General features: G+C 32.3%; 1 protein-coding gene and 1 long non-coding RNA gene across 4 annotated transcripts; both read right to left on the bottom strand.

Annotated features, from left to right (window-relative positions):
* Positions 1-1,916: 1,916 nt before the first annotated feature.
* Positions 1,917-6,925, bottom strand: LOC110867154 (uncharacterized protein At1g28695). The gene is made up of 2 exons (XM_022116287.1): positions 6,560-6,925; positions 1,917-2,417 (listed from the first exon to the last, which is right to left on the bottom strand). Exons 1-2 carry the CDS (start codon positions 6,923-6,925, stop codon positions 1,917-1,919), a joined length of 867 nt encoding a protein of 288 aa, XP_021971979.1.
* A 1,962-nt stretch (positions 6,926-8,887) lies between these two features.
* LOC110869114 lies at positions 8,888-12,026 on the bottom strand. 3 transcript variants are annotated; one of them, XR_004863004.1, is made up of 5 exons: positions 11,666-12,026; positions 11,375-11,574; positions 10,768-11,055; positions 10,610-10,630; positions 8,888-10,017 (listed from the first exon to the last, which is right to left on the bottom strand). It is a non-coding gene; the product is annotated as an uncharacterized LOC110869114 (long non-coding RNA). The 3 variants fall into 3 exon arrangements; XR_004863003.1 differs by having other exon boundaries at positions 8,888-10,022; positions 10,768-11,574; XR_004863002.1 differs by having other exon boundaries at positions 10,768-11,574.
* Between the last annotated feature and the right edge of the window lie 3,603 nt (positions 12,027-15,629).

Genomic DNA, 15,629 nt, shown 5'->3' with positions numbered 1-15,629 from the left:
TAAGCAAGAAAATCGTTTTCTCCACCCTCGTTATGAAAATGCTCAATATTTGTTTCAATTATTAAGATATAGTTTCTAATCTAGTAATTAATATAAATAAGAAAATTATTCCCTCTACCCTCGTTATGAAAATGATTGATATTTGTTTCAATTTGCCTAATAGCATCGACCTGTGAACAACCTGCTCATATACATGATAGTTTGCATCACCAACTAAATAATCCCCGTGGTTTCTAATAGATATGATTGATACCTTTTTAATTCAACACCAACAAAATTAATAAATAATCAACGTGTTTTTCAACAAAATTAATAAATAACCTAGTAATTAATATAAATAAATAATAAGATAATTTATGAAACTTTATCCGTAATTTCTTAAATGTTTAAGACATATATCAAATTTAATAATTTAAATTTAAATAATAATTATCTATAATTAAGTAATAGTAGATGGTCTAGAATAATGACAAGTGTCTTTTTATTGGTTTTCTTTTATTATATAGTATAGATTAGCGTAAAAATCACATATTAAGGGGTAGGGGTGGTTATCACTCACCATCCATTTATCACTCACAACATCCAATCAAGTTTTGCTATGTTATCAACCATTATTTCATCACTCATAACCTTTTTTAATAGAATTGCCCATCACTCACAATACCCAACAATAAACCCTCACATCCCCCTCACAATCTTCCATTTATCACGCGTTAAGTTTATCACGGAAATTGTGTTTCACGCGTTAAGTTTGATGGGTGGCGGTGGTTTGTTGGATTATATCACGCGTGATATATGTTTATCACGTACAAAATTACAGCCACCCCGAGTGACCTAATGTGTTTTACATACAAAATGCTAGTTAGAGATGAAGAACCTTTTTCTTTTTCTTATTCGCTTTTACTTAAAAATTATGTTTAATTGAAAAATGTAAAAAAAATCATGATTTTACAGGAGTAGAGTAATTATTGTATGGTAAGTATACTTACTCTACAATTTTGTAGAGTAATTATAATTGCTCGATAAAGTTACATAATTACTCTACTAATATAAAATCATGATTTTTTTTTTTTTGAATTCTGAAACTAAAATATGTGATTAATAAGATAGAAAAAACATTTTTCAAAAAAATAAAAAAATTACTCCTTCACTTCTCACGTTAAGTGTATTTTTTATGTTAAAACTCATTTATACAATAATTTAACTCTATAACTAATCTCTTAAAAACTACTGAGATTTTGTTTTATAATTACTCCCACACTTTGGGGCAGAATTTGTTTTATAACTACTCGAAGTCCATAAAAACGAATACTAGTATCATACTAATTATCTTACTCAAATTACACAGACTCTAACTATTTATTTTACTAAAATAAAAGAATAATAGATTTTAATAATCCTAACTATTAGCAGTTGGCCGGTAACGGTTCAAACTTCAAAAATAACCAGTGGTGATCTCACATTTTCAAATATTGTAAATCAATGGACTTTTACTAAACTGAAAAAGATAAAGAGACAAAAAGAAATTAAGGTACTATTAGTAAAGGTCCATTAGTTTATAATATGTGAAAAGTTAGGACCGTTGTCGGCCAACAGCTAATAATTTGGATTATTAAAATCCATTATTTCTAAAATAAACCATACTAATCCTACTCGAATACGTCTCGCAATAATAATCAAACACCAACTCACATCATTTTTTTACTAAACACTATCTCTACTAATTAAACACCTAAAAGATAATTCAAAACATTCAAACAATTAATTAATTAAACTTGCCATTTTGACCCCCTCAACTTTCTTTCAACTTCGTTTTAGAATTAAAACCTTCATGAACAACAACAAAGAATAAATTACAAAAACACTAAAATTTCAAAGTGTTATTATCCAATCCGTTGGCGAATGCATAAACTAACTCATGAAATCCATGAATTTTTGCATGCTGAGTGATTCGACCATCGATATTCGATTGTCTTATTGCGAGATGGATCTTTTAATCTCTTCCAATCATAAATAACCGTGACCAAATCAATGACTTTCGCTCTAATACTCTTGCAACAATTTGCATGTATAGTAGAAACAACGTTAGCATCTCTACTATCTCGACAAAATCCACTGAAATAATTGGTGTCCAAAAACCGAACCCTAAGCCTCAGCCTATTAAAAGCACCTTTTTTCATTAGCTCAGTAAGAACATCTTGTTCCTTCTTTCCAGTTGAGTTGTTTCTTTGCCCATACCATTCATCAAACAATGCGATTGTCTTGTTGTTGGATCTAACCATGTAAAAACCGGTGTTTATCGGATTCTTTTGTGACCATTGCTTGCCGTTAAACTGGTCCACACTTATTTGAAGATCAACAGTTTCATTTAGGGTTAGTACTGCAAATGGATCCCTTAGCCATAAAACATCGGTGTCCTGTAATTGATTCAACATATATAAAGAACTATTTAATAGCTTAGGATCTTTTAATATATTATATTTTACAGGCCTTATAACACTACTAAAAAAGTACTATCATTAATGAAAAAGCAAAATTCCAAAAAAAAGAAACCAAAAATTTTTAAAATTCTTCGGTGATCCAATGGTAATTAGGGCTGTAAACGAACCGAACGTTCAGCGAATAGTTTATGAACTGTTCGGCGGGAAGTTCGTTTATGTTCGTTCCTTTAATAAACGAACGAACATGAACAAGAAATTTCGTTCGATTAGTTAAATGAACGAACATGAACAGATGTCTCGTTCGTTCAATTGTGTTCGTAAACGTTTGGTAAGGTGTTCGTGAACTTTCGTTCATTTTATATGTGTTCGATTATGTTTGTATGTTTGTGTTTTAATTAAATATTTTTTACTTTCATATATTTATCTATACTTTTTATATTATTAAACTTTTATTTATTTTATTACCATAACAATTAAATTAGGAAACCTTATTTCACTTTGTTTATGTACTATTTCCTTTTGCTTTCTCATTATTTACATTCACGAATACGATCGACCTCTGTTCCACAATAAGGGATTCAACTATTCAAGTTCCAGTGCTACTCTACGGGCCATCCACCTTTATCCTTCGTCGCGTTGGCCAAAGTTATTTGTGTTCGTGAACCGTTCGCGAACACTCTCATTTCCTTAATGAACGAACACGAACATAAAATCTCGTTCGGTAAGTGTTCATGAACCGTTCATAAACACATTTATTTCCTTAACGAACGAACACGAACAAGGCCTTATTCGTGTTCGTTCGGTTCGTTTACAACCCTAATGGTAATTATCGGATGATTCCCGATGATGACCTACAAAATTAAGGTGTAATTGAAAATAAACATTTAAACAGTTAATTGTCACTAATCCGTTGATGATATTGTATACGGTTAATTTTAGTGATTTTCTCTTGAACAAACTATATATAATATATGTGTGTATGTATGCATGTTTGTAGCAATGTTTATTCATAACCAATATTATACTAAGAATTAAAAAAATCATACAATTATATAATTAAGCACGTGTACAAAACAATTTAGTTATGTCCATCTAAAAGAGGTGTTTATATGCACAGTTTTCTTTTGAAATCCATAATGGAAGATAATGAGCAAATACATATACATGCATGTAGAAAGAAAAGATATATACAAAACACTATATACTGAGAAAATATACACGTATAACAAAATAAACAGTTTATATTTTCAGTTTTAAAAAATATATAAAATGATAATGTTCATTCTTTCTCACTCCTCACATATAAGTTATAATTAACACCTAGAAATTAGTTTATTGTTTGTATTGTATATAGCCTACACATATCTAAATTATATTGCTAATATGTTTGTAGGTAACGCTACAAAACTAAAAATCATATAAACAAATTAGTTTGATAGCTTCCTTATACGTAATCTATACATATATACACGTGTGATATATATATATATATATATATATATATATATATATAAAGCTACAAGATTTAAAAAATATAAAGAGTAAAATGTCAAAATGATCCTTGAGTTTAGGTTATTTTTGTCACTTCAGTTAAAAAATGAAACTTTTTCCATCTGGGTCTCTGAGGTTTCATTTTTGTAGTCATTTTCATCCAAATCACTAACTCAGTTAAAATGTACTATTAACTCATGGATGATTTTGACAATTCCCAAACCTCAAGGACGATTTTCACAATTTAGCCATTTATTCTTTTATTTTTTTAGTTTTTATTTTTTATTTTGAAGTAAAAACAAAAAAAAAATTATAAATATAATATATATACACACACATATGTATATACACACTTATTTTTTTCCCTTTTAACCTTTAAAATAAAAAAATAAATTAACCATAATATATATATATATATATACATATACACATGCATTTATAATTATATATATACACACAGTGGCGAAGCTTTATTGAGATTTTTTGCTCGTAGTGATAATTTTACCAAAAATTTCTGAATTTTTTTGGTGTAAAATATTAGATTTATTAAGAGTCTGACCCCTACCAAATTGAATTTTGAGAGTCTGGCAGCCCCCATTGAGAGTTCATTCAAGCTTCGCCATTGTATACACATACCATGTGCGCTCTTTCTCTTATATCATTCTCTCTTCGCCACCACCAATCTCACTGCCACAACCAGACCCTCTATCTCGGCACTCGTATCTTATCTCCCCTTGTTGATCCGTCGTACCAAACATCATCAGTTTATTATTTTTTTATTTAAAGCTAAAAAATAAAATTAAAAAATAAGTGTAAAAATATAAAATGTGTGTGTACATATAAATTTGTGTATATGTATATATATTTTTATAACTATTTTTATTTTTATTTAAATATAAAAATAGAATTTATAAAATTAAAAAACAAAAGACTAAATGGGAAAGTGCCAAAATCGTCCCTAAGGTTTGAGAATTGTCAAAATCATCAATGAGAGTTAATGATATATTTTAACTGAGTTTGCCATTTATATGGAAATGACAACAAAAATAAAAACTCAGGGACCCAGATATAAAAAATTTCATTTTTGAACTAAAGTAAGAAAAGTGACCTAAACTCAAGTAACCATTTTGACATTTTACTCTACACATAATCTATATATACACGTGTGTGTATATAGAATAAATATATCGTACATTTTGCCCTAACGTGCGAGCGTACGCAATGTCAAATTCGCAAGTTATAACAAAAGTTCGCATGTTGTAAAAACAGAAGATCGCATGTTCAAAAAAAAATTCACAAGTTTATAAAAAAAAAAAAAAGTTTCGCATGTTTTAAAAAAAGTAAAAATCGCATGTTACTCAAAATACCAAACTCGCATGTTATAAACTTTTTTCGCATGTTGATATTGAATCTCATACAATTCGTACGTTAAGACATTTTGTACAAGAACTGGTCTCTCTCTATATATAAAACTACAAGATTTAAATAATATAAATCATTGATAAAAAAACGTTTAACTGACTTGTCAATAACTTCGTGTTATATAATGATTCTCACCGATGCATTTATATATGATTTTTTTATGCAGTGATGCACAATTAAAAACCGAATTCTTTATTTCACTTTTTTTTCTAGAGATGCATAATTAAAACTGGATTCTTTATTTCACTTTTTTCCAGTTATGTTAAACAAGTATTTAAAGAAAAAAAAAAATTAAGACGATGCCTGATAATCGTGGATACGATTTCTTGCTTTTACATATTTTTGTTAATATCATTAATATTCTAAATTAAAGGAAGGAAAAGTCACGTCGTCATTGACTCATTGGGTCCAATCTATCAATATTCGTTGAGTTTTTATAGAAAAAATATTAAAATATCAATTAAATAGCAAACGTTTTGGAAAAATATTCAAGTTATAAAATATACCTCGGATAATAATATTATATCTTATTTTTGCCTAGTTAATACTTTTTATTTTTATGCCTAATTAGCAGTCTTACTTTACACTTTTATCATCTATTTATGATCTAAATTTGGTCCTTTAAAATAATTTAACCACATAATATCACTAGAAATGAACAAAATCTAAAATATCATATAACTTTTAGCCTTAAATTTTTTTTTTTTTTGATAAGTAAATTTTTATTTATATATAAACAACTGGCCGAGTTACATCAATATCACAGGTAAGCGAGCAACAAGCTGCGCCGCTACCCCCTTCTGACGAAAACAAGTTTGTCATGGTATTTGGATAAAAACAAAAAGGTTTAAAACATAGTTAACCAACGAAAAATGATATGATCGAACTAAACTTGTAATGAGTACAAATAACTATATAAGGGAGTGTATGAAAATGCATTTAATTTATATATTTCGTATATTAGATTTTAATGTATTATTTTGATTAACTAACTATTGATTTTTTTTTATTTAGAAGATGTAAAATTGTGTACCTTTTTATATATAAAGTTCTAGAAATCGGTAACTTAAGATATTATTCATATAAAAACAAATTTTAAAATTTAGTTGTTATTTCTTAATTATAGATGTAAATTTAACATGTTTTACACACTTAACCCCTAAAATAAAATAAATGTAATATAACACATTCTAAAATTGACTTACCGTAAAAACAAAATTGTATCCACGTCGAAGAACATCTCCAAGAAAATGGGTTCTTTTCCACATCATCTTTATGAAATCCTTGGACATGAAAGTCTTCTCATTAGCGAAGTCCTTGCCTTCAGTTTTTAGCCAGTAACAATGTAATCTAAGAAACCGGCACCGTTCAAACGCGGTCTGGTCAACTGCCACGACCAAAAGATGGTTTGTCAATTGCCTTGTATTTTCTCCTAGCCAAAACCCGTCTAAGAATATATCAAGCATTGGTTTGTCGCCCTCGGTGTAGGCTCGGTTCACAATGGTGATGATCACCGTTTTGTTGGCCATGGATGCTCCATCCAAGGCTGTTTCCAACTCATCTCTATACATTGAGGTATCCTGCTACGTACAATCACACAAAACAAGCTAATTTAGGAAAATTAATCAAGAGAACACCGACACATTAAGGAGTGTTTATTTTTATCTTTAGCTTGTTTGGAGATGTTTTCAATATGGTTTTTAGTCAATTTTTGGAACTTGTTATGATCTAGGTGATCCGGAATAGTGTTTATGTAACATATCACATCCGCTAGTTAACTAGCGGATCTTGATAAACATTATTCACGCCCACTAGTTCAACTAGCGGGTTCTCTACAATCAAAACAAGTTTCAAAATTGACTAGAAACCAATAAATCTTTTCCAAACTATTTAAAGATTAAAAAGAAATCAAGTATGAAGAAGCTTACAATGACTAATTTGGAATGATAAAGCTTGCGGGTCATGGTGAGTATGGATAACAAAGGGCTTTCTCCTGATAATAGATAAATAAAAGTAAAGGATATAAGCAGTAAAGTGCAAAGGGCAAGAGGTGTTCCATGTTTGATTGATTGAACCATTGTTGTTGTGGTTCAATTGGATGGGTCTGATGAAGAATTAATTAGAAAGAATTATATATATACATATATATATATATATATATATATATATATATAAAGGGTAGGGCTAGATAGAAAACCCTATCTATATAAGAAACCCTAGAAAACCCAACCTCCCGACATTTTTTTTTTAAAAAAAATAACACATGTAATATACATGTTTTTAAGAGTTTTGGGCCAAAAAAAATCAAAAAAGCGCCGAAGGGATAATTTAAAAAAAAAAAATTTTCAGCAACTTTCAGCATTTTTGTCTAACACATGTTAGGCACTGAATTTTGTTTATTTTTTTTTTAAAAAATCCCTACGGCGCTTTTTTGTTTTTTTGGCCCAAAACACTCTAAAACATGTATATTAATGTGTAATTTTTTTCAAAAAAAAAATGTCGGGAGGTTGGGTAAAAATGGGGGGAGATTTGGGTTTTCAGAGTTTTCTAATAATTTTAGGGTTTTTTGTCTAGCATTACCCTATATATAAAATAGGGGTATGATTAAATAAAAAGTTAATTGTAAGGCACCTTAACCTTTTACTTTTCAAATCAATGGTTAAAATTAAAGTGTTGGAACAAAAATGACTCTAAGGATATTTTTGTAATAACCTATTTGTTGACTTTCTCTTTCTATTTGTAAGGCACATGGATATTCCTCCAATATTTTTTAAACTTTTATAACTTTTTCATACGACATTATGTTTTCAAAAAAAAAATTGAAACATTTCGACGTAAGTTTTACATCAATCGACTCGTATCCTTGTTCTAATCAAAAACCTTAAAACATCAGCTTGTAATTCGAAAAAAAAAACTTAACGGAGTTAAGTTTTTTTTAACTAACTGTTAAAGGATGGGACTGCCAGAGGCCAACCACTTCTAGGTTGGATTATTAAATCCAATTTCCCAAGCAAATTATATTATTTGTTAGTGTTGATATAAACTTTGAAATAAAAGATACGTTACATTACTTATGTAAATCTTAAATTACAATTAACTGAAAAAAAAAATAAATACGAAAAAATCACAAGTCATTAAAAATTTTTTTATACACCACATTTGTTGTTTCGTTCATAAGTTTGCCGCCTTTATCTAATATTAGTAATATGACTCCATCTTAAGTGACATACAAGTGTTACACGGTTACATAATCTCAAAGTGTGTAATAAAATAAATATACCAAACAAAGTGACATAGCAAACTAGGAAAGTAGTTTAAATATTTATGTGTATCTTGTATGGTCTTTTCTTTGTACAATTGATGCGTAGCATCTTGCTAGTATAAATAAACGAATTTTGTTGGCCGTTTAAAAAAAGTTTAAATACTTTATGATAATATGTTTATTTATATAAATAATTAGAAAAGTACCCGTTGCGTTGCGGCCGGGTACATAGTATATTTTAGTGTTGTAATGACATAAGTACTAAAATAAATTAGAATTCTAACATCATACTATCTTCTTATTCCCAACAATAATGGTTGTTTCAGATTCCTTTAGTTTCAGATGTTATCTATTTAAAATATTGGCATGTACGTAAATCATCAACAAAGAAAACTGGAGCTTCCCCTAACAATGTCAAGACCAACGTTCAAACCAACTGATATGGGTTCCGTCACCATACTGCATACTGCATTTTAGAACATTTTCAGGCCATTTAGTAAACCAAAACATATAATAATAACAATAATCGTAAAAGTAAATAAATAAACTCACCTAACCTCCAAGCTATGTATCAATACTTGTTAGAACGCCTACAATAGCTTTGTTGTACCGTAATATTCTATTTTTTAATTAATACAATGTGGGAGACGATAAACATTAAAAATACATTTGAGATGAATTTCAACCATTTGACATGTTCTTTTTGAAGTTACCTTTCCTACTTGACCCACTACTCCACTGCAGATAAACCACAACCTAAATCAGCCTACTTTGAAATTTGTTTATTAATTCATAATTAGAAAAGTATATTTTCTCTAACTAACATAATGAAACAGAAATATATACACACACTCACACACGCCTCGACTTGATTTTGTAAGGACTTGAAAAGTGGACATAATCAAATATTTCAGCCAGCCAACATGAGAGCCTTTCTCTGGAATTGGTGTTGGACTTGGATTACCCTCGGGGTACTCTGTTTGGTGCAGTGGGTGCCCCGAGAGTGCTAGGGATTAATTTTGTTGGTCGTTCAAAAAAAAAACATGAGGGCCTTTCGAGTTACCTACATGTCAATTAGTCCCACACGAGATCAAATATAATTATTATCACTCTAATTTATTAAATTAGTAATTCATCAATTTTAAACAAACATATAGATAATAAAGATATAATGAAACAAAAAATTATCTATTTTAGAAGCAGCGTATGGATGAAGTGTGTGATTGGGAGAAACAAAATACTCACAGTTTAAAGATTGTAGTTTTACAAGAAATCAGTCTGCCAAGACAATTGCATTAGCCATATCTGTTTAGCCTCCTCTGGTGTCATCTCTATACAAGCAGGATGAAATTTGAACTCCAGCTATCATATTTGATGTTCTTTAAATGGTAACCTTGCAATCTGCGCTGCCATCACGTTGAATTATAAGGTCATTAGAATTGTGAGACATCTCGCAATTACAATACCAGCCAAGTAACATCTTAAAGAAATGATTATTATCAATGGAGTAGCCTAACACATAGCCGGAGGCAGCACGATCAAGATCTTTAACATGTCATCTAGGGATGAGATCGGTACCGAAAATGCGGATGCCAAAATTAAGGAAAAGTGGGTACTGAATATATCCGTTTGGTACCGGTTTTTCGGTACTTACCACATTGGTACCGCTTTGGTGTTTTCCATTTTTTTTTACCTAATCTTCATTACCGATTGATACGAACCATTGGATTACAAATAAGTTTAACTGATACTATTTTAAAAACAACTGACTAATCAAGATCTATAAATTGGTTTAAATTTTCATACTAAATTTTCACATAATTGCCCATATCCATAGACCTGTCACCTAAAGTAAAATTATAAAAGAAATGAAGTGATACAGAACAAAGAAGTCAAAGCCAAATTTCAAAGCAAGTATTGAAGATCAAATATAAGTACAGAGGATGAGCTATAAATAACATATTAACAAAATAAGATAAAGATCTTGACTTACATTGGGGTCGTGTCGGGTACGCTGTTTCCATCTCAAGGGCATCGAGCCGTTGTTAGAAAAAAAAATATCAACCCATTCATTATTAAGTGAATTAGATAGGTACTTGGGCATCAAACTAAAACATATTAAGTAGTCAAAAATCAAAAGGAAAAACATACATGGGTTTAAAATCATCCCCTTTTCAAGCTCCTCCATCGCCTTAGCAAACCTAGGCTCCATCTCCCTCACAAACCCATATGTAAACCTGACCCGGCTCACATCCAAATACAAGCCTAGTTCTTTATGCTGGTACAGACATTCAGTGTACCCCTTCCACAGAACCTTCGGGTGGGTCCGTCTCCAATTCACTATTCACCACCGCTACGTCAACGCCGGTGGCGGGCGTCTTTGATAGAGTTGAGTGAACATCATGCGCCACCGAGTGGGTTAAAAGAGTGTTGATACAGCTTCATATGGCAAATCAAACATCAAAAGAAATATTTGAATCACATCGGAGTGGCCTATTAAAATACATGATTCTGGTTACCCAGGTTCATCCTCAAAAACAGGAGGTTACAACATACAAGTTACAACCGCTGAAAAACTGCTCCTTCTAGAAGAATTGGGTTAATTTACACGGCGGATATCTCATCTCAGCTTGATCAAACGGTCACTATTAAGTCAAATTCAGTTATTTTTTAAGGGTAACATAAGAATATATAATTTCTTTGGTAAAGACGACAAAGTGGCTCAGTTTTACGGAATACTAATAGAGTCGAACCTTACCTGAGTTTGGCATGAACTATACCAGAAGACATCGCGAAACCCTAATCTGTCTCCACCGCCACTTCTCAACAAAAGAAACACCATCGTCTTCCCGACCATCACTACCACCGTCACTTCTCAACAAAAGAAACACCATCGTCTTCATCATGGCCGGCCATCACTACCGTTGTCGGCTCCTTCGTCGGAGAAAGGGGAGAACCCTAGAGGAATGATAAGGACATGAGAGACAAGACATAAGGGGGTTTTAAGAAAAGGAAGAAGTCGTCACATATCTGAACCACCGCCTCTTACCACCATCATCCTCTATCAAACCCTAGCACCACCACTGTTGTTTCTTTCTCCAACCCGACACCACCTAGACCATCACTGTTGTAGCTCCATCTAAAGGCACCATGGCTCCGCCATCACCGGCGGCCGGAACCCATCGGATCCTTTTTCTTTGCTGCTCTCTCTCTCTCTACTTTCTCAGACTACTCTCTCTCTCTAAAGTCTAAAGTTTGCATCTCATTTTCTTTTATGTACAAGTAGGGAAAAGTTAAGGTCAAGTAGTACATGACTTTAAACAATGTGTACAATCTTTACTGCCTGAGACATCAACCAAGCTTGATGCACAACCTTTAATGCAACAAAATGTTGCAAATTAGAGTGTTATATAATTTAATTAGTTCAAACATTTGATTGTGTATGTCAGACCGGGTCCATACATATATAGAATGGGTCCAAACGTGTGAAAACGGATCAATAAAATTACTATATGATAAATTACTATTATTACTATATGATAAATTTAAAACGGAATGAACAGTATCATTCAAATTTTTTTTTAATTTTTTATTTATTATATGATTTTTTATATATCGAGCAATACCTTATATTCATTTATTAGACTATGAGGTATGGGGCGAGGGTTGAGGCGTGGTTTGGGTACAAATGCCCAAGTCACCACCCCGGGTGGGTTTGGGTTTCAGCGTGGACCCTTGGGCGGGAGTTTCAGCCCGGGCGTTGGGCATGCCTAGCGGTCCTCCGTGGCCGGCTCTCATTGGCTGGGTTGGCTAGGCCATAGCGGCTAGGTTTAAATTTTAAAAAATAACCGTTTGGCTTTGGGTACAAATGCCCAAGTCATCACCCCGGGTGGGTTTGGGTTTCGGCATGGCCCATTGGGCGGGAGTTTCAGCCCGGGCGTTGGGCATGCCTAGCGGTCCTCTGTGGCCGGCTTTCATTGGCTGGGTTGGCTAGGCCATAGCGGCTATGTAACACTCTAGTTATTATTTTAAAGGTTTTCGTATAAATTACGAATACCGACTTGTATTTAGTGTTAAGTATCCTTAACAAATTCCGAGTAAATTAAAACTTTTACAATTCATAAGCTATTCTACAAACGTGAATGGATTCGTCGTTAAATTTTACAACAAGGCGATGTGCGGAAGCATGAGTCTTTATCGTGTTCGGTTCTTCATTGAGCTTGATCGTCTTCCGGCATCCCATAGAGTACCTACATTTCATAAACATGAAATGCTTAGTCATACAGAGTTTTAAACGTGTCTAAACGGGTCCGAGAAACAATTGATAACAAAACAACAATTTCAACCTGACCTCCACCGTAAATTACGGTGGCACCGTAATTTACGGTGGCCACTGGTTTCACATGCCCCTACCGTAAACCAGTAGGGGGCTACCGTAAGACTTCACATCTCCACCGTAAATTACGGTGGCACCGTAATTTACGGTGGACCCTGCATCTAGCTTATCCAATTTGCCGTAATTTTGACCCATTCATGTTTTTATCAAACGAAACATGTTTGTTTGATCCATATTTTCACGGTAATCATAATTTCAATAATTCCTATCACATTAGGTTCAAGTCACGGGTTCCTTACGTATTTTAAACCCGTTTACGCTCATATGCATATTTTGACCCGTTAAGGGTATTTATGCATATTCTGAGCATGAAACGCTTTCATCCGTTTCTTGCATTATTATACCACATTACTTATTATGAGATCTTCAACCACAACTAAAATTTGTGGTGAGCTCAATGAGATGATCTATATAATCCGAGTTTTTCTCGTCGGATTGCTAATTTACGACAAAGACTCATATTGAGTCTTTTGACCCAAGATTTACCCTTTTCATTCTCTATACTTATTCAAAGTATTTGTTTGATCACATAACTTGTTTTTAGACGACTCTTAAGGTTCATTTACTCGATTTTGCTTACGAGGGCGTTTTAGTCATCTTAAACCCTTTCTTTACAACAAAGGACTTTCCATGTCGTAATTGACCAAAATTCCACTGTTTGAACTAGGATCTTGTTTAAACAGACATCATGTTCTTAAAACACAATGACAATAACTTAAATCATTCAGTTTACTTAAAAGATAACCCAATGTCCATTTTAACTTGTTTAGCCCTCATTGAACTTCAAGTTCTAATGATGATTTGACCAATTATACATACCTGGCTCGAATCAATATATTGATTCGTTTCGATACCTTGCCTTAGTAGCCGCTAAGCGATAGCGATGTACATATCCATCCGATATTTATTTCTATAATCACATAGCTCAACAACTATTAGTCAATATTGTCAAAGGGTGATAATTGCACCTTTTGACCCGTTTGGTCTAAAGGACCATAAAACTCTATGAGGTGATAGTTATTACCATCTTATCTATATGACTAACTTCGGTTTACACCGCATAGTCGTTCTACTTGTAAATCATTTATTGATTTCTTTGACCCATTATAACCCAAGCTATAATGTGTTTTTCCCCAAATAAACGGTTGTTGACCACAAATGACCAAAGTACCATTTTACTCTTACTATTTGCAATGGTTCACCTTATAAGGTAACCATTTAAAAACTCATTATCTTTTAGTCATTTCATGACTAATTAACCGCATTAGCTCCTTTTTATCCATTAAACATGATTTATGTCATTGTCTTTTGTTCCGGACCGCACTTGCCGTGTCGGAACATCATAGTTTAAAACAAGACTTATTATTCACGGTCTATCAAACCAATAGGTATCGAATAACTAAAATGTAAGCTTCACTTACCTTGTATCCGGATTATGCTCTTTTCTTCTCGTGCTTGATTCGTTTGACCGCTTCTTTCTCAAGCCTCCACCTAGCTCGTTAGGCGACAAACTATCATCATTCACAAGGTGGTTAGATTAGTCATTTCAATTCACGACTATTCCACCTTACGTATTTTCTATGTCGAATCTACTATTCGACTTTGTCATTGGTTAGTTTGACTTCTAAAAGTCAACTACCTTTAATCATACAATGGGCACAATTAAGTTAAATCAACATTAAGATTAGAACCCGTCTTAACCCATACTTCATGTAATTAGTCAAACAAGGCAATTACGCGTTTCACTCGTAATTTCATCATGTAAACATTCACTTAGGCATTTCAACGAACACCTTGTGGGCATATTCTATAAAATCAACAATCAATTTTCATAACTAGTTATTTGCCCAAGTTTTAACATCATTCACAAGTTCTTATGTCTAGCATGCATATCAATACCTAGACTTACTTCATGGAAATCGAATTACACCAAATTGATGATAATAAATCTAGTGTTCATCATCTTCTCACAAAACCCATTTAGCACTTACATAACTAGTTAACCCAAACACTAATTTATGGTGCTAAATTAACGGATTTACATCTAGGACTCGTTCCTAGACTTGTGCTCATATCAATTGTACTACAATCACCCATTATTCATGCCAGAATTTCATTCATGAATGTTAATCATAATTTTGAAATATCATCAAATAGCAAAATTCAACATACCTTTCGATCCCCACACTTAGGTGATTACGAATTTGTATTCATGCATTGATTTAAGACTGAAATTGACCTTCAATTTGATGATTTTTGGCACTTTAGGGTTTTGCTCCCTTTTCCTTTCCTCTGGTCGATACGCACACACACACACACACTAAATGTGTGTGTTGTGTTTTATTTATTTGATTTTTATTAAAACTAGTTTGCCCACTTGACAACCTTAGTCCCTCATGTTTTATCTTGATCATTTGAAGCTACAACTCACCATTTATCACTTAGCCTCATACTAGTAACTAGGTTAACTATCCCTAGTTAACTTAATAGGTTCGGGAAGTTATAACCCGTTATATTTTAAGTCCCGTTAACTCGGCCTTTCATAACTTTATTGTTCTCAAGCATTCATTCACTTTTGATTTAATATTAGGTTTATTTAATTAAAATCCTAATATTC

Source organism: Helianthus annuus, chromosome 7 (genome assembly GCF_002127325.2).
Source record: "Helianthus annuus cultivar XRQ/B chromosome 7, HanXRQr2.0-SUNRISE, whole genome shotgun sequence".
NCBI classification, from domain to species: domain Eukaryota; kingdom Viridiplantae; phylum Streptophyta; class Magnoliopsida; order Asterales; family Asteraceae; genus Helianthus; species Helianthus annuus.
The sequence above is the reverse complement of the archived record's forward strand: the minus strand, read 5'-3'. Positions and strand labels throughout refer to the sequence as shown.

Bases quoted from the DNA above. Each gene is read 5' to 3' on its own strand.
- LOC110867154 (XM_022116287.1), bottom strand. From the start codon at position 6,925: ATGTATAGAGATGAGTTGGAAACAGCCTTGGATGGAGCATCCATGGCC. The intron at 2,418-6,559 runs GTAAGTCAATTT...AATCAATTACAG, and splicing joins GATACAATTTTGTTTTTACG to GACACCGATGTTTTATGGCT.